This window comes from Schistocerca americana, chromosome 1 (assembly GCF_021461395.2).
Source record: "Schistocerca americana isolate TAMUIC-IGC-003095 chromosome 1, iqSchAmer2.1, whole genome shotgun sequence".
Lineage (NCBI taxonomy): Eukaryota > Metazoa > Arthropoda > Insecta > Orthoptera > Acrididae > Schistocerca > Schistocerca americana.
In genome coordinates, this window is record NC_060119.1 from 798,958,088 (window position 1) to 798,982,599 (window position 24,512).

At 39.1% G+C, this 24,512-nt stretch overlaps 1 protein-coding gene across 1 annotated transcript in view; it reads right to left on the reverse strand.

Annotated features, from left to right (window-relative positions):
* The window catches only part of LOC124612604 (ras GTPase-activating-like protein IQGAP1), a 340,604-nt gene that overhangs the window by 126,948 nt on the left and 189,144 nt on the right, over positions 1–24,512 (reverse strand). The window contains exons 18-19 of the mRNA XM_047140897.1: positions 21,303–21,395; positions 1,126–1,290 (exon numbers count right to left, since the gene is read on the reverse strand). Coding sequence (XP_046996853.1) covers positions 1,126–1,290; positions 21,303–21,395 — 258 coding nt within the window. The remainder of the gene's footprint in view (positions 1–1,125; positions 1,291–21,302; positions 21,396–24,512) is intronic.

Below are 24,512 nucleotides of genomic sequence, written 5' to 3' on the forward strand. Positions count from 1 at the left end.
TTCTAATTTATAAAACTAAATTCAGTCTTTCTCAAAGTCTGGAATTCAATCTAGATTTAGAAGCATTTATATCAACGATTACTGTACACTCTGCAACATTGCTCAGTTTATGCCAGACATAGTTAACATTTTCCTTGTCACAGTTGAATATTTTGTGTGGATTGCACTGGCACCTTAAATTTTTATGGCCCTATTAGTATTGCCATTTACCTGAGAAAGGTCAACTTCTAACAACCACAGAAAAATATTGTGGGTAAACAAGTTCCATGTTGACAAAGAGTACAAAATTGCAATGTTCCGATTTTTTTTTAGGTCTGTTTAATTCTTTGTTGCAGACACACAGTTTATAGATTACACAGATCACCCTCGAAAATTTTGATACATTCCTGAAATCATTTGAGGAAGTTTTGAGTAAACTAGTGTTATGTAGAGAAGTGTAAATCTCATCATGTGACTGTCAGGAGGGCAAACATTTTACAGATTGTATTTTACCTATGGTGCTGAAGATCTACTGGAACTAGTACCAGCTAGAATACTCATAGCTAACAAACAAAGTAGTTCAACAAATTATGTTATGACATCATCATCTCAGCAGATTCTGTAAATGGTCACCTTTCAGATCATTTAGGTGAGACTTTAGTGTTACAATGTAATACTTAACACAAACCAAGTAAAATTACAAGCACAAGAGAATATTATGCGCAAATAATACAGCTATACTAAGACACAGTGTATTTATATTTTCTTTCTTTGACATTTAGAGACACATATTTCCTTCCATTCTTCCATAATCATTCAAGGTGGCCTATTCTTTTTTCTGGTGGAAACTACACATTAGATGCTCATGAGATCAACAGAAAGGTCTCCCTGAGCAATATTAGCATATAACTCAACTGTCTATTTGAGATTTCCTTTCATGAACAGATCATGTGTGTGGAGGAAGGTAATGGGGATTAATCATCTGTACAAATAAATGTGTGTTTTACAGGCAAGTACTGATAGCCCTACATTTCTTTATTTAAATTTAACATTTCTGTACTTGATTTTCCCTGGCTTGTCTTCTAGAACATATGGTGACCTAGTAGGTCAACAACTTTGGTAATAATAACAATAAAATAGCCTTACCTGCATCAGTAGCTCTTGTTCATAGTCATCTACGCCATCCTTCAGTAACTTTGCAAAATGACGAACTGCACAAAATGATGGCTGTGCCTCATGAGCAAGGGACAAAAACGCCCGACGAGCAAGGCAACCACGCCAAAATGCTTGGATTTTCACCACAAGTTTCTCCTAGAAAAACAGTTACTCTTAGCACTGAACAAAGGAGCAGGAAATAGATAAGAATTTTATCATGAATGAATACAACACATTTCCTCAATCGTAGAAATGGATAGAAATTAAGATTTCAACAGCAGCTGTAACAATGATTTACTTCCATGATCAGTTTTGCCTAGTGGCCATGAATACTATACCTGCATTGGAAATACAATAGTTACAACTCACATTCTAAGTTCAAGACAACTCTAAGCAAATGGAAGTAGTTACTGTCTGGTCATATGCATACATTTGTTAGCCTCCACAGCCCTGTGTCTTCAGCAAGATGAATTGTGAAAGAATTGTTTGAGGTACAACCACAGACATGAGGATGTTTATGTGGTCCTCCACACTATCTGCTATCAATCCTATAGAGCATATAGGGAGGCAGGAGTTGTGGTTGGTGTTTGGGAAGTCAACTTAAAAATTCATTTCTAATTTGAATCTCTCTTATGAAGTCAAAACAAGTGTCTGTTGTGGAAACTAAACTGTTTACAGCAGAAGCAAAATCTGCTTGCATAGCACAAAATTGGCTGCCACTGTTGTGAAGGAATGAAGGAACAAAGATCAGGGTTTAATGTCTTATCAACAATGAGGCCATTACAGACAGAGCACAACCTCAAACTGTTTTGTTAAGCATAGGGAAGGAAATTGGTCATGCCCTTTCAAAGGAGCCACCCTGGCATTTGCCTAGAGTGATTTAGGGAAACCACGGAAAACTTAAATCTGGATGGCCAAAGGCGGATCTGAACTGCCATCCTTCTGAATGCAAGTTCTGTGTGCTAACCACTGCACCACTTCCTTTTGTGATGGTGTTGTACTAAAAAGGCATTATTGTTACCAGTTGTTTGTTCACAAGAGAAAGCTGTAACACTGTTGCAAAAATTGTAATATGGAAGCACGTAAGGTCTATTGTGAACATGTGTAAAATTAGGGTCCCCTCTAGCAGATTCTGAGTTATAACGACATACAAACATGCTAGTAGGTGGTGGTGATTCTACAGCAGACATCACAAGTCCATAGAATCCAGATGCAATATTCGTGTGCAAAGAACTATATTAGAAACACCAAGCCAGAAGCACGTGGTACCTCTTTTATGCTGACAGCAGTAGAAATATATTTTAGTGTGGTCCCCATAAGACACCAAAGACAGTGGAGAATTATCCTAATGCAAGTCTGCGCAACCACTAGTATAGCAATGTCTTTAGTGCCTGGAGACAATAGTCGTGCGTGTGTGTGTGTGTGTGTGTGTGTGTGTGTGTGTGTGTGTGTGAGGGGGGGGGGGGGGGGGGGTAATTTCACTTATTATACTCCTGGAAGCCTGCTTGCACACATCAGGTAGTATTACATAATATGTTATATGTCCACTTCTAGATGCAAGAGTAGGTGCACTAGTTTCCTAAACACTGTTGTTGTATTCTTCACATTCATTAACATCCATGTCATCTACAACCTGTATAACTTCCTGTCACATCTACATCAGCACCACTCTAATACCCATTTCCAAAAACTGATTCATCATCATCATCATCATCATCATCATCACCACCACCACCACCACCACCACCACCACCACCCCCCTCACGTGTAGCTGTTAAAACCGGCTGGAGCCTGTAGCCCCTTTCAAAGCGTGTATCATGACCCATTAAAAAATAAAATATAATACCACATCTTACTTCAACAAAACACAATTCCTAACTGTGAATTTGTTCAAACATGCATGTATGTGTATTTCCCATAAATTGGTTACAACAATGGACACACAAATGCTGGCTGAGAAGGTGCATTGTTGCGAAGTTTTTATTTTCATAATAAAGCTGAAATATAGCGTTCAAAATCACATACTATAGACCTGGGGTATTTTCTGATCACATTCGAAAAATTTCAAATTATTATACTGAGAACTGCAACATAACCACAAATATTTTGCCCATTACAATAAAGAGAGATGATAATGAATTAATTTTTGGAAAGGGTAGAGTCTATAATAAGCATATCGGGCGGATTAGAACCCTGTTTCTTTTTAGTTTAAAGAGCCTTGCTGCCCCCAAAAAAAAAAAAAAAAAAAAAAAAAAAAAAAAAAAAAAAAAAAAAAAAAAAAAAAAAAATATAAAAAAAAACAGACACCACGCAAGGGTTAAAGTCAGTCATTGTGAATGGTATGTGGAATAGTGCACGTTTGAATAGAAGATGCACATCCAATAGCTGGTGCTGGTAATTTTTCACCAAAATTCAGTAAAATATTAAAAATTTTACCTAATTGATTAGGTAAAGTTCTTTATGAACTTCCTTAGAGCTTTGCTCTCCTCCTCAAGTGAAGCGCCAGCTAAAGGATTTTTTTTTATCTCCCCCACCCCTACGAATGATGAGATCATAGCTTCATATATTTGTAAAAATAAAGTTCTAACAAAATGTTAAGTTGTTTTTCAGAAAGGTTTTCAACAGAAAATGCTATATATGCTTTCACTGATCAAATATTAAATACTCTGAATAAGCGAACATCAACCACTGGGATCCTTTGTGATCTCTTAAAGCCTTCAATTATGTACATCATAGAATTTTTCAGTATAAGCTTAAGTATTGTGGCATGAGTGGGCCAGTGCACAACTCTCTTAATTTGTACAGCTACAAGAGTGCAGAAGGTTGAAATAAACGGTTCACATAATGTACAGAAATCAGCAGATCCCTCAAACTGGGGAGGTATCAAGAATGTGTTCCCACAGGGTTCAGTCTTCTTCTTCTTCTTCTTCTTAAAATTGGAGTAGAGATCAAACATAAACAACATTTCTGCCATTTTTAATGTTCATGAAAACCACACATTGCATTTTGTACCACCATATAGCGAGACCTTTGGAGGTGGTGATCTAGATTGCTATAAACATTGGTACCTCTAATACCCGGTAGCACGTCCTCTTGCATTGATGCATGCCTGTATTCATCACGGTATACTATCCACAAGTTCATGAAGTCACTGTTGGTCCAGCTTGTCCTACTCTTCAACAGCGATTCGGCATAGATCCCTCAGAGTGGTTGGTGGGTAACGTCGTCCATAAACAGCCCTTTTCAAACTATCCCAGGCATGTTCGACAGGGTTCATGTCTGGAGAACATGCTGGCCACATTAGTAGAGCAATGTCGTTATCCTGAAGGAAGTCATTCACAAGATGTGCATGATTAGAGCGCGGATTGTCGTCCATGAAAACAAATGCCTCTCCAATAAGCTGCCGATATGGTTGCAGTGTCAGTTGGAGAATAACATTCACATATCGTTCAGCCGTTATGGTGGCTTCCATGACCACCAAAGGCATTCAGCCTGACCGGGTTACCAACAGTTCCTGTCTCTCTGTATCTCCCCCATATCCGAACAACATAACTCCGAGATGCCTGGACACTTCCCTTGTTAAGAGCTCTTCCTGGCACAAAGTAATAGTGCAGATGTGTTTGAACTGTTGTATTGACTGTCTAAACATGGCTGTACTACAGAAAACATGAATCGTGTACCTGTTTCCTGGCAGAATGACGAACTGATTGGCTGTCAGACCCCCTCCGTCTAATAGGGGCTGCTTATGCATGGCTGTTTACATCTTTGGGCAAGTTTAGTGAGATCTCTGAATTGTCAAAGGGACTGTCTGTGAAACAATATCCACAGTCAACATATATCTTCAGGAGTTCTGGGAACCGGGATGATCAAAATTTTTTTTCGTGTGTGTATTATTATTATTATTATTATTATTATTTCTTTCCTTTCTCAGACGTTCTGTCTAGTTAAAAATGGAAAGTGACGCGGACTTTGATCAAGCGTGACTTCCTTTTAACTGTACAGTATATGTTACATTGCATTTAGGAACTTTCGGGTAATTGAACATGTATCAATAATTACAGATTTCTGTAGTTGTATATATACGTTTGGCTGTAGCTGTATTGTGCTGATGTACTGGTGGATATTGTGTGGTATGACTCCTGTAGTTGATAGTATAATTGGTATAATGTCAACTTTATCCTGATGCCACATGTCCTTGACTGCCTCAGCCAGTTGGATGTATTTTTCAATTTTTTCTCCTGTTTTCTTCTGTATATTTGTTGTATTGAGTATGGATATTTCGATTAGTTGTGTTAATTTCTTCTTTTTATTGGTGAGTATGATATGGTGTTGTTTTATCTGTTATAATGGTTCTGTTCCAGTATAATTTGTATTCATCATTCTCCAGTACATTTTGTGATGCATACTTGTATGTGGGAACGTGTTGTTTTATTAGTTTATGTTGTATGGCAAGTTGTTGTTGTATTATTTTTGCTACATTGTCATGTCTTCTGGTGTATTCTGTATTTGCTAGTATTGTACATCCGCTTGTGATGTGATCTACTGTTTCTATTTGTTGTTTGCAAAGTCTGCATTTATCTGTTGTGGTATTGGGATCTTTAATAATATGCTTGCTGTAATATCTGGTGTTTATTGTTTGATCCTGTATTGCAATCATGAATCCTTCCATCTCACTGTATATATTGCCTTTTCTTAGCCATGTGTTGGATGCGTCTTGATCGATGTGTGCTTGTGTTAGATGATATGGGTGCTTGCCATGTAGTGTTTTCTTTTTCCAATTTACTTTCTTTGTATCTGTTGATGTTATGTGATCTAAAGGGTTGTGGAAGTGGTTATGATTGCAATGGTGTAGCCGATGTATTTATATGAGTGATTGCTCTGTGTATTTTTCTAGCTTCTGCTCGTTCTAGAAAGAATTTTCTTAAATTGTCTACCTGTCCATAATGTAGGTTTTTTTATGTCAATAAATCCCCTTCCTCCTTCCTTTCTGCTTAATGTGAATCTTTCTGTTGCTGAATGTATGTGATGTATTCTATATTTGTGGAATTGTGATCGTGTAAGTGTATTGAGTGCTTCTAGTTCTGTGTTACTCCATTTCACTACTCCAAATGAATAGGTCAATATTGGTATAGCATAAGTATTCGTAGTTTTTGTCTTGTTTCTTGCTGTCAATTCTGTTTTCAGTATTTTTGTTAGTCTTTGTCTATATTTTTATCTATTCCTATGTTTTGTCTGTATCCTAGATATTTATAGGCATCTGTTTTTTCCATTGCTTCTATGCAGTCGCTGTGGTTATCCAATATGTAATCTTCTTGTTTAGTGTGTTTTCCCTTGACTATGCTATTTTTCTTACATTTGTCTGTTCCAAAAGCCATATTTATATCATTGCTGAATACTTCTGTTATCTTTAGTAATTGGTTGAGTTGTTGATTTGTTGCTGCCAGTAGTTTTAGATCATCCATGTATAGCAAATGTGTGGTTTTGTGTTGATATGTTCCAGTAATATTATATCCATAATTTGTATTATTTAGCATGTTGGATAGTGGGTTCAGAGCAAGGCAGAACCAGAAAGGAGTCTCCTTGGTATATTCCACGTTTAATCTGTATTGGCTGTGATGTGATATTATTTGAATTTGTTTGGATATTAAGTGTGGTTTTCCAATTTTTCATTACTATGTTTTGGAACTGTATCAATTTAGGATCTACTTTGTATATTTCCAATATCTGTAGTAACCATGAGTGGGGTACACACTCAAAAGCTTTTTGGTAATCAGTGTAGCAACCTTTGTTTAGTTTTAGCTTGATATGTCACCTCTGCATCTATTATCAGTTGCTCTTTACATTCTCGTGATCCTTTGCAGCAGCCTTTTTGTTCTTCATTTATAATTTTGTTCTGTGTTGTATGTGTCATTAATTTCTGTGTAATGACTGAAGTTAATATTTTGTATATTGTTGGTAGGCATGTTATGGGGCGATATTTTGCTGGGTTTGCTGTGTCTGCTTTATCTTTAGGTTTCAGATAAGTTATTCCTTGTGTAAGTGTATCAGGGAATGTGTATGGGTCTGCAATGTAACTGTTAAATAATTTAGTTAGATGTGAATGTGTTGAGGTGAACTACTTTAGCCAGAAATTTGCTATTTTATCTTTTCAAGGGGCTTTCCAATTGTGCGTAGAATTAATTGCTCGGGTGACTTCACGTTGCAAAATTATCACTTCAGGCATTTGTGGTATCATCTTGTATGTGTGTGTTTCTGCTTGTATCCACCGTGCGTGTCTGTTATGTTGTACCGTGTTTGACCATATGTTGCTCCAGAAGTGTTCCATGTCTGTTATGTTTGGTGGATTGTCTATTTTAATGTGTGTGTTATCTATTGTCTGGTAAAATTTCTTTTGGTTTGTGTTGAATGTTTGGTTTTGTTTCCTTCTATTTTCACTTTTTTTGTATCTTCTAAGTCGTTTGGCCAGTGCTTGTAATTTCTTCTTCTTTTCATCTAATTGCTCTATCGCTTCTTGTTGTGAGATTTTACCTAACCTTTTTTGTTTTTTGTCTGATATTTCATTTCTTATAAATTGTGTTAGCTGTCCGATGTCTGTTCTAAGTTTTTCTATTCTGATCTGTAGCCTGTGCTGCTTTGCTGGTTTTGTGGGTTTCTTCTGTGCGTTGGTTGGTTCTGATCTCTGCCTAGTGTGTATATTTAGTGTAGTGAGTGCTCCTATATAAATCAGTAGTTGTAACTCTTCCATAGTTATATTTTCATTTATTTTGTTGTGTATGATTGTGTTGATAATTGTTATTGTTGTTTCGACTTGTGGGTTATTTGGTGGTCTATGCAAGAATGGTCTAATGTCTGTATTTGTGTCTTTGTATTCTATATATGTCAGCTGAAATTTTTCTTCTATATGTAACATGTGTGTCACTTCATGTTCTATTTGTGCTTGTTCTGGTGGCTGTCTTAAGATTTTGTTTTTCTCCGACTGTTTAATTGATGTGTGTTGTTCTTTGTTTGTTTGCTCTGTGATGTTTGGGTCCATTGCTGTATTTTCTTCTTCTTCTGATTGTACATTACTTTGTTCCAGTATCTGTTGTACCCTTGTTGTTTGATGTTTTCTAATTCTGACTGGGGTATCCTGTTATTTTTGATTATTACACAGATCTGATCAGCCAGTCATTGTTCTGTTAAAAGTTTTAATTCTGGGTATCTGGTAATAAATGTTGTGAATACTTGTGATCTGTATCCAGTTGTGTTGGTTCCTAAGTTTGTCACTTGGTAATAACAGAACATGAGGTGTCTGTTAACTTCATCTGAGCATCTCATCCTCTGTCTTTGTTTTCCTTCTAGGGTGGTTGCAGGAAGTATATCCTGCAAAACACCTCTATTTGGATTTAAATCTTTTACCATGTGGCTAGCAGTGTCATTACCACTGTGGACGGGCATAGGGTTCAAGCGTCGTCCCCGACCATGACAGCGCTTGTCCGAGGCTTCATTAGTTCTGTCCTGAACCAACTAATCACACTAAAAGGGGGGGGGGGGTTAGCCCTATTAGTGGTTTGTTATTTTCGTCGCCTTTTACAACTGGCAGAACATTCCGGAGGCCTACTCTTTTCCTGGACCTCCACGGGATTTATTATTATTATTATTATTATTATTATTATTATTATTATTGATTTGCCACTCTATATTCACAAAGATGCAAAGCTAATTCTTTTTGCTGATGTAACAAGTATGGTAATCATATACAACAAACATAAACTAGCTGAGGAAATTGTAAATAATGTCTTTCAGAAAATTATAAGTGATTCTCTGCAAATGACTCTCAGCAAATTTTGACAAAACACAGTATATAAAGTTCTGTATGGTAAATGGCATAACACAATTAATAAATATATACTTTGAGCAGAAGTGTGTAGCTAAGGGAGACCTTTAAAATTTTTGGATAAGTGCACTGATGCGAGATGGAACTGGAGGGACCACGTTCATGATTTGCTGAAATGTTCGAATTCAGTGACTTCTGGTACTAGGGTTACTGCAAATTTGGTGATGATAATATCAGTAAATTAGCTTACTATTTTCATTCACTGTTTTTGCATGGCATCATATTTTGTGGTGATCCATCACTAAGGGAAAAAAATATTCACTATACAAAAGTGTGTAACCAAAATAATAGCTTGAGCTCAACCAAGAACATCTTGCAGACATTTATTTAAGGAACTAGGATACTCACAGAAGCTTCACAATACATAGACATTCACTTACGAAATTTTGTTATTAATAACAAATCCAAATTCAAAAGCAATACCATAGCTACAACAATAGCAGAAAGACTAATCTTTACTATTCTGGGTAAAATCTAACTGTAACAAAGAAAGGGATGAATCACACTGCCACTAAAGTCTTTGATCATTTACTAAATAGCATCAAAAAAGATAACCAACAAGCATTTAAAAATGAATTAAATGAATTTCCGAATGAAAATTTCTTATACTCAAAATGATGGATTTTTTGACATAATCAGTAATTTTACAATTACCAAAAAAAATTTAATTATGTTATGTAAAGAGACTTTTTATTAAACTGGCATGTTCCAAATCATCACAAAGTTCATGATCTGTGGAACAAGTATTAAAAAAAAGTCTAATCTAATCTACAGATTTGGAAGACAAATATGCCCAGTCTGATCAGACAGATGCACTAAATATTTTTGAATTTTTTTTCTAAAAAGAAAATAAATGAAACTCCAAATTATACTCTCCCATCATCTTTGTATAAGCACCAAGCACACACACCCACTATTTGTCAGAAGGATCTTCGACACTTTAAGGTTCTCTCAAGTTTCTTAACCATAATGACAGAATTATGAAGGGATTACCAACAAAGTCATCATCTTGGTAAGAAATTTAACAAGTGGAGCCTGGAAACCTTGATGGAGATGTACAGTGCTTGACGCATTCCTTAGACCAATACGAGGTCGCAAGCATTAAGAAACCAACGATTTCAATCTGGCTGATTCCGAATTGCGAGTAAAAATGTGATGCAGTCATGTAGCATCTACAAACAAACAGCCCAGACACAGTATAAAGAGGCCACCAGTTGACAAGCGGGACGGAGTTCAACAGTCTGAGAATTCTTGCTAACAGACAAGCCTTGTGTGTCCATCAGTCGACAGCAGTAAATTTTGTGAATGAAAGAATATTCAATTAAGTATGTACACTAAGAAGGACTTGGGTTCTTGCCTGTATGCACCTCTGGACTGTGGGTAGTTAGTCTCTCATGACTATGACTGATTGTCACTTACAATATGATGCGTAACAGAACTTGAGAGTTCTATTTGAACAATAAGAAACTGGCTCATTTTCATGATTCGAGTGCAAGTGATAGACAATGCAGGCTATCTGTTCTAGTAATTTGAGTATCTAGTAAGCCCCCTCTATGTTCTACGCTCATTGAAATTATGACTCAGGGTGTGTGCCCTTCAACATGTTCAGGTAAACTTAGGAAGAAGTAATAAAATCAGACCAAATTACCAACCCAAGAGCTCATTCCTACATTTCTACCTCCCTAGTCTGATACCTAACTCTGTTCTGTCTCCAACCACAGAGACCTGATAAACCTCAGCTAGACCCTGTCATTGACTTATTCCCTTGTAAGAAGCCACTCAGATTGCAAAGAGTCAATAGACCTGGAAGATCCCACACCGCTACCTATTCGAATGAGGGATTCATATACCTATGTTGTGACCCACATCCAATTACAAAGTAATCTTTTGAGTACGGACACTGTAAAAATAGGCAGCATACAAGACACCTATTTACTGTTAATATATGTGCTGATCTACTGAGCCATGCTATAATGACTGGTACTGATATTAGATGAAGCATTTTAGAAAAGTGGCCTTTAAGTGAGGTCTGAACCTCATCACTTCTTAAATTTTGAATAAAAATCATCAGCAATGATGGCCAAATACTTCTGGCATAACAAGTTAGTTCTGACAATGGCCCTGTCAAAGAGTGCTGAGGACGGGGCAGATTCCCTTGTTGTGGGAAATTGCTCCCCCCAAAAGACAGAAGACTCAGCAATGATCAACGGCATGAGGATGCAGAAGGCAAAGGAAACCACTGCATTTAAGACACAATGTATATCCACAGGACACGTGGCCTGTAACTGAAAAAGTGTCATGATGATCTCTCCATTTGCAAAAGATACCAGACTAGTCTCCTGTTCGGATCTCCAGAGACCTGCCAAGGGGGAAGATGTGTTATGAATACAAAGGTGGGGCAAAGAGAGAGTTACTGTGCACAGATCAGTGCTAAGGTTGTTCCCATCAGAATCAACACCCAACCAACAGTGACAATAGTTCAGGCACACTGAACAGATAATTCGGTACATAAAGGAGTATAAAAATATAATAGTAACGGAGGATTGGAATGCAGTTGTAGGACGAGTAGATGAAGGGGTTACGGGATAATATGGGCTTGGTAGTACGAATGAGAGAGAAGAAAGACTAAGATATGCAATAAATTTCAGCTTGTACTGGTGAATACTCTGTTCAATTCAGTGATGATGAAGAGTGGGCTGAAGTTTAAGAGACAGTCAGGAAGAATCAATGTGGAAATAAGTGGGATATAGAAGTACGAAGGGATGAAGAGAGACATGAATTTCTCTGAGGCTATAGATAATGCAATAATGAATAGTTCAGTTGGTAGGTCAGTTGAAGAGAAATAGACATCTCTAAAGAGGGCAAGCACAAAAGCTGGAAAGAAAAACTTAGGCACAAGAAGGGGGGAAAAAAGATAGGTAACAGAAGAAATACTTCAGTTTATTAACAAAAGAAAGAAGAACAAAATGTTCACAGAAATTCAGGAATACAATTCATTAGGAACGAAATAAATAGGAATTTCAGTGAAGCTAAGGCAAAATGTCTGCATCAAAAAAGTGATGAAATCAAAAAATAAATGATTGTTGGAAGGACTGACTCAGCATATAGAAAAGTCAAAACAACTTTCAATGGAATTAAATGAAAGGGCGGTAACATTAAGAATGTGACGGGAATTTCTTTGTTAAATGCATGTGGGAGAGCAGATAGGTGGAAAGAGTACACTGAAGTCCTCTATGAGAATGATGTGATAGAAGAAGAAACAGGAATTGACAGGAAAAGAGTTAGGTGATCCCATATTGCAATCAGAATTTAGGAGAGCTTTGGACGACTTAAGATAAAATAAATCACAATGGATAGATAAGATTCCATCAGAATTTCAAAAATCATTGGGGGGAAGTGGCAACAAAACGGCTGTTCATGTTGATGTGTAAAATATGAGACTGGAGATGTACCATTAGACTTTCAGAAAATCATCATCCACACAATTCAGGAGAAAGAAAACTGGCATTCTACGGATCGGAGTGTGGAATGTCAGATCCCTTAATCGGGCAGGTAGGTTAGAAAATTTAAAAAGGGAAATGGATAGGTTAAAGTTGGATATAATGGGAATTAGTGAAGTTCAGTGGCAGGAGGAACAAGACTTTTGGTCAGGTGAATAAAGGGTTATAAATACAAAGTCAAATAGGGGTAATGCTGGAGTAGGTTTAATAATGAATAAAAAAATAGGAGTGCAGGTAAGCTACTACAAACAGCATAGTGAATGCATTATTGTGGCCAAGATAGACACGGAGCCCATGTCTACTACAGTAGTACAAGTTGATATGCTAACTAGCTCTGCAGTTGATGAAGAACTTGATGAAATGTATGATGAGATAAAAGAAATTATTCAGGAAGTGAAGGGAGATGAAAATTTAATAGTCATGGGTGACTGGAATTCGACCATTTGAAAAGGAAGAGAAGGAAACTTAGTAGGTGAATATGGATTGGGGCTAAGAAATGAAAGAGGAAGCTGCCTGGTAGAATTTTGCACAGAGCATAACTTAATCATAGCTAACACTTGGTTCAAGAATCATGAAAGAAGGTTGTATACATGGAAGAACCCTGAAGATACTAAAAGGTTTCAGATAGATTATATAATGCAAGACAGAGATTTAGGAACCAGATTTTAAATTGTAAGACATTTCCAGGGGCAGATATGGACTCTGACCACAATATATTGGTTATGAACTGTAGATTAAAACTGAAGAAACTGCAAAAAGGTGGGAATGTAAGAGATGGGAACTGGATAAACTGAAAGAACCAGAGGCTGTACAGAGCTTCAGGGAGAGCATAAGGGAACAATTGACAGGATTTAGGGAAAGAAATATAGTAGAAGAAGAATGGGTAGCTTTGAGGAATGAAATAGTGAAGGCAGCAGAGGATCAAGTAGGTAAAAAGACGAGGGTTAGTAGAAATCCTTGGGTAACAGAAGAAATATTGAATTTAATTGATGAAAGGAGAAAATACAAAAATGCAGCAAGTGAAGCAGGCAAAAAGGAATACAAACGTCTCAAAAATGAGATCGACAGGAAGTGCAAAATGGCTAAGCAGGAATGGCTACAGGACAAATGTAAGGATGTAGAGGCTTATATCATGAGGGGTAAGATAGATAGTGCCTACAGGAAAATTAAAGAGACCTTTGGAGAAAAGAGAACCACTTGCATAAATATCAAGAGCTTAGATGGAAACCCAGTTCTAAGCAAAGAAGGGAAAGCAGAAAGGTGGAAGGAGTATATAGAGGGTCTATACAGGGGCAATGTTCTTGAGGACAATATTATGGAAATGGAAGAGGAGGTAGATGAATATGAAATGGGAGATATGGTACTGTGTGAAGAGTTTGACAGAGCACTGAATGACCTGAGTCGAAACAAGGCCCCAGGAGTAGACAACATTTCATTAGAACTACTGGCAGCCTTGGGAGAACCAGTCCTGACAAAACTCTACCAGCTGGTGAGCAAGATGTATGAGACAGACGAAATTCTCTCAGAATGGAAAAACTAGTAGAAGCCGACCTCGGGGAAGATCCGTTTGGATTCCGTAGAAATGCTGGAACACGTGAGGCAATACTGACCCTACGACTTATCTTAGAAGAAAGATTAAGGAAATGCAAACCCATGTTTCTAGCATTTGTAGACTTGGAGAAAGCTTTTGACAATGTTGACTGGAATACTCTCTTTCAAATTCTGAAGGTGGCAGGGGTAAAATACAGGGAGCGAAAGGCTATTTACAATTTGTACAGAAACCAGATGGCAGTTATAGCAGTCGAGGGACAAGAAAGGGAAGCAGTGGTTGGGAAGGGAGTGAGACAGGGTTGTAGCCTTTCTCCGATGCTATTCAATCTGTATATTGAGCAAGCAGTAAGGGAAACGAAAGAAAAGTTCGGAGTAGGTATTAAAATCCATGGAGAAGAAATAAAAACTTTAAGGTTTGCTGATGACATTGTAATTCTGTCAGAGCACAGCAAAGGACTTGCAAGAGCATTTGAACGGAATGCACAGTGTCTTGAAAGGAGGATATAAGATGAAGAACAACAAAAGCAAAACGAGGATAATGGAATGCAGTCAAGTTAACTCAGGTGATGCTGAGGGAATTAGATTAGGAAATGAGACAATTTAAGTAGTAAAGGAGTTTTGCTATTTGGGGAGCAAAATAACTGATGATGGTCAAAGTAGAGAGGATATAAAATGTAGACTGGCAATGGCAAGGAAAGCGTTTCTGAAGAAGAGAAATTTGTTAACATCGAGTATTGATTTAAATGTCAGGAAGTCGTTTCTGAAAGTATTTGTATGGAGTGTAGCCATGTATGGAAGTGAAACATGGACGATAAATAGTTTAGACAAGAAGAGAATAGAAGCTTTCGAAATGTGGTGCTACAGAAGAATGCTGAAGATTAGATGGGTGGATCACATAACTAATGAGGAAGTATTGAATAGAACTGGAGAGAAGAGGAGTTTGTGGCACAACTTCACTAGAAGAAGGGATCAGTTGGTAGGACATGTTCTGAGGCATCAAGGGATCACCAATTTAGTACTGGAGGGCACCATGGAGGGTAAAAATCGTAGAGGGAGACCAAGAGATGAATACACTAAGCAGATTCAGATGGATGTAGGCTGCAGTAGGTACTGGGAGATGAGGAGGCTTGCACAGGATAGAGTAGCACGGAGAGCTGCATCAAACCAGTCTCAGGATTGAAGACCACAACAACAAACAACACAATTCCGAAGATAGCAAGGACAGATAACTGCAAGAACTATCACTCGACCAGCTTCACTTTTCATGCACCCAAGCTGCTGACAAGAATAATAAACATAAGAATGGAAAAGAAAATTGAGGATCTTATGTTTATGATCAATCTGACTTTAGGAAGGTAAGGCAGCAGAAAGGCATTTCTGACATTGTGGCTGATAATGGAAGCAAGACTGAAGAAAAATCAAGACAAATTCATAAGCTCTATCAACCTGGAGAAAGCATTCAACAACATAAAATTGAGGAAGATGTTCAAAATCCTGAGAAAAATAGCGGTAAGCTATAGAGAAAGACAAGTAATATGCAATATGCACAAGAACCAAAGGGAATAATAAGCGTGGAAGATCAAGAGCGAAGTGCACAGATTAGAAAGTGTTTAAGACAGGCATGTAGTCTTTTAGCCTTGCTGCTCAGTATAATGCTGAAGAAGCAATGACAGAAATAAAAGTTCAAGGGTGGGATTAAAATTTAAAGTGAAAAAGACATCAATGATATGATTCGCTTTTGATATTGCTATCCTGACTGAAACTGAAAGAGATTTACATGATCTACTAAACGGAATGAACAGTCTAATGAGTATGGAATATGGACTGACAGTAAATTGAAGAAAAACAAAAGTAATGAGAAGTAGCAAAAATGAGAATAGTGGGAATTGTCAGAATTGGGGATCATGAAGTAGACAAAGTTAAGAAATTCTGCTACCTAGGTAGCAAAACAACCAGTGATGGACAGTGCAAGGATGACTTGAAATGAGAGTAACACTGGCAAAGAGAATATTCCTGGCCAAACATCAACCTCAGTTTGAGGAAGAAATTTCAGAGAATGTATACAGGTGGCACAGCACTGTATGGTACTGAAACATGGACTGTCAGAAAACCGGAGCAGAAGAGAACTGAAGCATTTGAGATGTGATGCTACAGAAGAAAGTTGAAAATTAGGTGAACTGATAAGATAAGAAATGAGTAGGTTCTCCACAGGGATGGGTGGGAAAGGAATACAAGGGAAACACTGACAAGAAGAAGGGACAGGATAATAGAACATCCATTATACCATTAACGAATAACTTCCATAGTACTCATTCTAGAGGGAGCTGCAGAGGGTACAAATTGTATGGGAAGACTGAGATTGGAATACATCCAGCAAATGACTGAGGACATAGGTTGCAATTGCTACTCTGAGATAAGATGAAAAAGTTGGCGAAGGAGAGGAATTCCTGGCGGGCCACATCAATCCAGTCAGAAGACTGATGACTCAAAAGAAGGAGGAGGAGAAGGAGCGATATATATAAAAAAAAAAGAAAGATGATGAAACTTACCAAACAAAAGCGCTGGCAGGTCGATAGACACACAAACAAACACAAACATACACACAAAATTCTAGCTTTCGCAACCAATGGTTGCCTCGTCAGGAAAGAGGGAAGGAGAAGGAAAGACAAAAGGATATGGGTTTTAAGGGAGAGGGTAAGGAGTCATTCCAATCCCGGGAGCGGAAAGACTTACCTTAGGGGGAAAAAAGGACAGGTATACACTCGTACACACACACATATCCGTCCACACATACACAGACACAAGCAGACATTTGTAAGGCAAAGAGTTTGGGCAGAGATGTCAGTCGGGGCGGATGTACAGAGGCAAAGATGAAGTTGAAAGACAGGTGAGGTATGAGCGGCGGCAAATTGAAATTAGAAATTAGCGGAGATTGAGGCCTGGCGGATAGCGAGAAGAAAGGATATGCTGAAGGGCAAGTTCCCATCTCCGGAGTTCTGACAGGTTGGTGTTAGTGGGAAGTATCCAGATAACCCGGACGGTGTAACACTGTGCCAAGATGTGCTGGCCGTGCACCAAGGCATGTTTAGCCACAGGGTGATCCTCATTACCAACAAACACTGTCTGCCTGTGTCCATTCATGCGAATGGACAGTTTGTTGCTGGTCATTCCCACATAGAACGCTTCACAGTGTAGGCAGGTCAGTTGGTAAATCACGTGGGTGCTTTCACACGTGGCTCTGCCTTTGATCGTGTACACCTTCCGGGTTACAGGACTGGAATAGGTGGTGGTGGGAGGGTGCATGGGACAGGTTTTACACCGGGGGGCGGTTACAGGGGTAGGAGCCAGAGGGTAGGGAAGGTGGTTTGGGGATTTCATAGGGATGAACTAAGAGGTTGCGAAGGTTAGGTGGACGGCGGAAAGACACTCTTGGTGGAGTGGGGAGGATTTCATGAAGGATGGATCTCATTTCAGGGCAGGATTTGAGGAAGTCGTATCCCTGCTGGAGAGCCACATTCAAAATCTGATCCAGTCCCGGAAAGTATCCTGTCACAAGTGGGGCACTTTTGGGGTTCTTCTGTGGAAGGTTCCGGGTTTGAGGAGATGAGGATGTGGCTCTGGTTATTTGCTTCTGTACCAGGTCGGGAGGATAGTTACGGGATGCAAAAGCTGTTTTCAGGTTGTCGGTGTAATGGTTCAAGGATTCCGGACTGGAGCAGATTCGTTTGCCACGAAGACCTAGGCTGTAGGGAAGGGACCGTTTGATGTGGAATGGGTGGCAGCTGTCATAATGGAGGTACTGTTGCTTGTTGGTGGGTTTAATGTGGACGGACGTGTGAAGCTGGCCATTGGACAGGTGGAGGTCAACGTCAAGGAAAGTGGCATGGGATTTGGAGTAGGACCAGGTGAATCTGATGGAACCAAAGGAGTTAAGGTTGGAGAGGAAATTCTGGAGTTCTTCTTCACTGTGAGTCCAGATCACGAAAATGTCATCAATAAATCTGTACCAAACTTCGGGTTGGCAGGCCTGGGTAACCAGGAAGGCTTCCTCTAAGCGACCCATGAATAGGTTGGCATACGAGGGGGCCATCCTGGTACCCATGGCTGTTCCCTTTAATTGTTGGTATGTCTGGCCTTCAAAAGTGAAGAAGTTGTGGGTCAGGATGAAGCTGGCTAAGGTAATGAGGAAAGAAGTTTTAGGTAGGGCGGCAGGTGATCGGCGTGAAAGGAAGTGCTCCATTGCAGCGAGGCCCTGGACATGCGGAATATTTGTGTGTAAGGAAGTGGCATCAATGGTTACAAGGATGGTTTCCGGGGGTAACAGACTGGGTAGGGATTCCAGGCGTTTGAGAAAGTGGTTGGTGTCTTTGATGAAGGATGGGAGACTGCATGTAATGGGTTGAAGGTGTTGATCTACGTAGGCAGAGATGCGTTCGGTGGGGGCTTGGTAACCAGCTACAATGGGACGGCCGGGATGATTGGGTTTGTGAATTTTGGGAAGAAGGTAGAAGGTAGGGGTGCGGGGTGTTGGTGGGGTCAGGAGGTTGATGGAGTCGGGTGAAAGGTTTTGTAGGGGGCCTAAGGTTCTGAGGATTCCTTGAAGCTCCGCCTGGACATCTGGAATGGGATTGCCTTGGCAAACTTTGTAAGTAGTGTTGTCTGAAAGCTGACGCAGTCCCTCAGCCACATACTCCCGACGATCAAGTACCACAGTTGTGGAACCCTTGTCCGCCGGAAGAATGACGATGGATCGGTCAGCCTTCAGATCACGGATAGCCTGGGCTTCAGCAGTGGTGATGTTGGGAGTAGGATTAAGGTTTTTTAAGAAGGATTGAGAGGCAAGGCTGGAAGTCAGAAATTCCTGGAAGGTTAGGAGAGGGTGATTTTGAGGAAGAGGAGGTGGGTCCCGCTGTGACGGAGGACAGAACTGTTCCAGGCATGGTTCAATTTGGATAGTGTCTTGGGGAGTTGGATCATTAGGAGTAGGATTAGGATCATTTTTCTTCGTGGCAAAGTGATATTTCCAGCAGAGAGTACGGGTGTAGGACAGTAAATCTTTGACGAGGGCTGTTTGGTTAAATCTGGGAGTGGGGCTGAAGGTGAGGCCTTTGGATAGGACAGAGGTTTCGGATTGGGAGAGAGGTTTGGAGGAAAGGTTAACTACTGAATTGGGGTGTTGTGGTTCCAGATTGCGTTGATTGGAATTTTGAGGTTTTGGCGGGAGTGGAGCTGGAAGTGGGAGATTGAGTAGATGGGAGAGACTGGGTTTGTGTGCAATAAGAGGAGGTTGAGGTTTGCTGGAAAGGTTGTGAAGGGTGAGTGAGTTGCCTTTCCGGAGGTGGGAAACCAGGAGATTGGATAGTTTTTTAAGGTGGAGGGTGGCATGCTGTTCTAATTTGCGGTTGGCCTGTAGGAGGATGCTCTGAACAACAGGTGTGGATGTGGGAGAGGAAAGATTGAGGATTTTTATTAAGGATAGGAGTTGATGGGCGTGTTGATTGGCTGAGTGGATGTGTAGGTGAAGGATTAGGTGGGTGAGGGCAATGGATTGTTTGGATTGGAACTGGTATAGGGACTGATGGAAAGAAGGGTTGCAGCCAGAGATGGGAACTTTAAGTGTGAGGCCTTTGGGGGTGATGCCAAATGTCAGACAAGCCTGAGAAAATAAAATATGGGAGTGTAATCTGGCTAGGGCGAAGGCATGTTTGCGGAGGGAATGTAAATAAAACTTAATGGGGTCGTTGTGAAGGTGTTTTGAGGGTGACATGGTACTAGAAGGTGGAAAGTGGAACACGAGGCTGAAATGAAAATAAATATGAAAAAATATATGGGGAGAGATAAAGGTAAATGGAGATCTGGTGTGAAAAAAGGCGAAAAAGGGTTGGTTAGGGCTGGGCTACGTTGATCCTGTGGTGAACTTGTGTAGGTAGATAATGATGTGCATAAAGGTTAGGTGGTTGTGTTGCCAAGATGTGCTGGCCGTGCTGCCTACACTGTGAAGCGTTCTATGTGGGAATGACCAGCAACAAACTGTCCATTCGCATGAATGGACACAGGCAGACAGTGTTTGTTGGTAATGAGGATCACCCTGTGGCTAAACATGCCTTGGTGCACGGCCAGCACATCTTGGCACAGTGTTACACCGTCCGGGTTATCTGGATACTTCCCACTAACACCAACCTGTCAGAACTCCGGAGATGGGAACTTGCCCTTCAGCATATCCTTTCTTCTCGCTATCCGCCAGGCCTCAATCTCCGCTAATTTCTAATTTCAATTTGCCGCCGCTCATACCTCACCTGTCTTTCAACTTCATCTTTGCCTCTGTACATCCGCCCCGACTGACATCTCTGCCCAAACTCTTTGCCTTACAAATGTCTGCTTGTGTCTGTGTATGTGTGGACGGATATGTGTGTGTGTACGAGTGTATACCTGTCCTTTTTTCCCCCTAAGGTAAGTCTTTCCGCTCCCGGGATTGGAATGACTCCTTACCCTCTCCCTTAAAACCCATATCCTTTTGTCTTTCCTTCTCCTTCCCTCTTTCCTGACGAGGCAACCATTGGTTGCGAAAGCTAGAATTTTGTGTGTATGTTTGTGTTTGTTTGTGTGTCTATCGACCTGCCAGCGCTTTTGTTTGGTAAGTTTCATCATCTTTCTTTTTAGATATATTTTTCCCACGTGGAATGTTTCCCTCTATTATATATATTTTTTCTGCTTGTGTCTGTATATGTGTGGATGGATATGTGTGTGTGTGTGTGTGTGTGTGTGTGTGTGTGTGTGTGTGTGTGTGCGCGAGTGTATACCCATCCTTTTTTCTCCCTAAGGTAAGTCTTTCCGCTCCCGGGATTGGAATGATTCCTTACCCTCTCCCTTAAAACCCACTTCCTTTCGTCTTTCCCTCTCATTCCCTCTTTCCTGATGAGGCAACAGTCTGTTGCGAAAGCTTGAATTTTGTGTGTATGTATGTGTCTGTTTGTGTTTCTACCAATGCATGGCTTACCTACAGGCTGAGGATGTCTTAAACCCAACTCTTTAATTTCTGCAGTTGAAAATATTCCATCATTGTAGTCTCAGATGGTCACTGAATGCACAAAATAATGCTAGTATTGAATGTTGAGTCTAAGGCAATGGACAATGTAATAGTATCTAGAAATACCAATAGTCTTGGATAAGTTGATTATGAGTGTTTTTGACATAAAATAAAAGCAAGAACTATTAAAACCAATTCATTTATTAATACTCACATGCTCACGATAGAAATCCAATGGGTCTTTAACACTTTGATGCTTTTTCAATTGACAATAAAGGCGGCGTGCCAGTATTCCTCGCCACCAAGCCTGAAAAAAATGCATCTGCTATAATGATGCTCAGTTCTATATTAATGTGTTGGTGAGAAGTGTACAAATCCTGGGACATGAATTCCCAAGGGAGCACATTTTTTTAAAAAAATGTGTGTGTGTGTGGTGGTGGTGGGGGGGGGGGGGGGGGGGGGGGGGGTGTCGATACCTACATATTAAAGTCTCAAATCATGAGAAATGTGAATAATATAGCTGCATTAGCAACAGAATGTACAATGAAGTTAGAAAGTAATAATAATTAATGTTCTACTTGGAATAAATGTTTGAAGGAAATGTTTTGAATAGTGACTCCTGTGTTACTGCACTAAAGGTAAATGTAAATATATTGCCAATATACAACTGATATATTGCCAATCTACCACTTTTTGTTCTAAAAAGTACACTAAGGTCATATGGCATGAATGGCAGGGAGACCCCGTAGTATTTACTAGTGTTAATTGAGTAGCAAATATCATTTCCCGGTTTCTTACAGAAGGTTAGATTTTAGATTAGATTTACTTTCATTCCAATTGATCAGTAGTGAGGAGGTCCTCCAGGATGTAGAACATTTCAGAAGAACAATAATACATGAAAAATATTTACAACTGAAACAAATAAGCTAATGTACCTTCCACAGGTCCCATGTGGAATGATTGTCATTTCTTTTAATGAACACAGTATGAAAGAATCATTTTACAAACACTAATGCACTGAATTAAAAAGTTTTTTTTTTAATTTACAAGGTAATAAACATGTAATAGAACTACTATAATAATTATTTACAATGAACACATTACTGCACTGAAATGGTGCAGAAGTTAGATAGTACTTACACACACACACACACACACACACACACACACACACACACACACACACACACACATCAGTTGGTTCTACTGAGAAATTCATCAATGGAGTAGAAGGAGTTAGCCGCCAATAAATCCTTTAGGCTTCTCTTAAACTGAGTTTCATTGGTTGTTAAGCTTTTTACGGCTGCTGGCAAGTTATTGAAAATGTGTGTTCCTGAATAGCACACCTTTTTGTACAAGACTAAGTGACTTTAAATCCTTGTGAAGATTATTCTTATTTCTAGTATTGATTCCATGAATTGAGCTGTTGGTTTGAGAAAGTGATATATTTTTAATGACAAATTTCATTAAGGAATAAATATATTGGGAAGCAGTAGTTAGTATCCCTAGTTCCCTAAACAGGCTTCTGCAGGATGTTCTTGAGTTCACACCACATATAACTCTTACTGCAGGTTTTTGTGCCCAGGAAACTTTAGCTTGGCTGATGAATTACCCCAAAAAATAATCCTATATGACATTATGGAATGAAAGTAAGCGTAGAATGCCAGCTTTTTCATTTTTATATCCCCAATGTTTGACACAATTCGCATTGCAAATAGAGATTCATTAAGACGCTTCAGCAGTTCTGTGGTGTGCTCCTCCCAGTTGAATTAATTATCACGCTGTAATATCAAGAATTTAACACTGTCCACTTCTTCTATCTGCTTGTTGTCATATGTTAGGCATATACTCATGGGTCACTCCTTACAAGTTCTTAACTGCATGTAGTGTGTTTTTTCAAAGTTTAGTGACAAAGAATTGGCTGGGAACCAGAGATTAATGTCCACAAATATTTTATTAGCCAATATTTCTAAGGCTACACTTGATTTGCTATTTATTGCAATGTTTGTATCATCGGCAAACAAAACAAACTTGGCAACTGGTAATGTTACTGATGAAAGGTCATTGATATACACAAGAAAAAGTAAGGGGGCCCTAAAATAGATCCTTGTGGGACCCCACATGTAATTACTTCCCAGCTGGGTGATGCGTGATAGCTTAATACATGTCTCTTTCCTAATAACATCCTTTGTTTCCTGCCAGAGATATAAGGTTTGAACCATTTTGCAGCATTTCCTGTTACACCATAATATTCTAATTTACTTAAAAGGATATTGTGATTTACACAGACAAATGCCTTTGACATATCACAAAATATACCGGTTGCCTGCAATTTTTTGTCTAATGAATTAAGCACATTTTCACTGTAAGTGTAGTAGCCTTCTCAATATCAGAACCCTTTAGAAATCCGAACTGGAACTTTGACAGTATGTTATTTGAGATAAGATGGTTATACAGCCAATTGTACGTTCCTTTTTCTAAAATTTTTGAAAATGCTGGCAAAAGTGAAGTTGGATGGAAATTTGATGCTATTTCTTTATCTCCCTTCTTAAACAGTGGCTTAACTTCAGCATATTTCAACCATTCAGTAAATATTCCACTGATAAATGGCTGGTTACACAGATAGCTTAATATGTTACTTAGCTCAGAATCACATTCTTTAATTAGCTTTGTTGATATTTCTTCATACTCACTAGATGTTTTTGATTTTAAAGATTTTATGGGGGAAATTATTTCTGCTGGAGTAGTTAGGGTCAAATTGATATTATGGAAGTTGCTTGAAATGTCTGGTCTGAGCTATTCCATAGCAGCATCTACAGAACCTGACAACCCCACCTTTTCAGTAACAGTTATAAAATATTTGTTAAAAAGTTCTGCAACACTACACACATCTGTCCCCAATGTATCATTTACTCTTAATGCTATTTGTCCCTCTTCATGTCTGGTTCTACTGGTCTCCTCCTTCACTATATCCCATATTGTCTTTACTTTGTTATCTGATATGACTATTTTTCCTTGTAATATACTTGCTTTGATGTCCATATTACAGTCTTAAATATTGTGCAGTATTTCTTGTAATGTGCTTTAGCATCAACATCAGAACTGCTTCGGATTGACAGATACAGTTTCCTTTTTGTTTTACAAGATAGCCCTATTCCTTGAGTAATCCATGGCTTCTTTGTAGACTTTGCTCTAACCTTTGTTAGTTTTGGGGGAAAACAGTGTTCAAATAAGGTAAGCACTTTATTAGCAAAAGTGTTATATTTTTCATTCATGCCATGAGCACTGTAAACATCAGTCCAGTGAATGTGTCCTAAAATAATCAATTTTTGGCTTATTGATTACCCTCTTGAGCTCAGATTTAACAGATTTTATATCCTGTTCAGTATTAACATTTAACAGAAGGAACTGCATGTCATGGTCT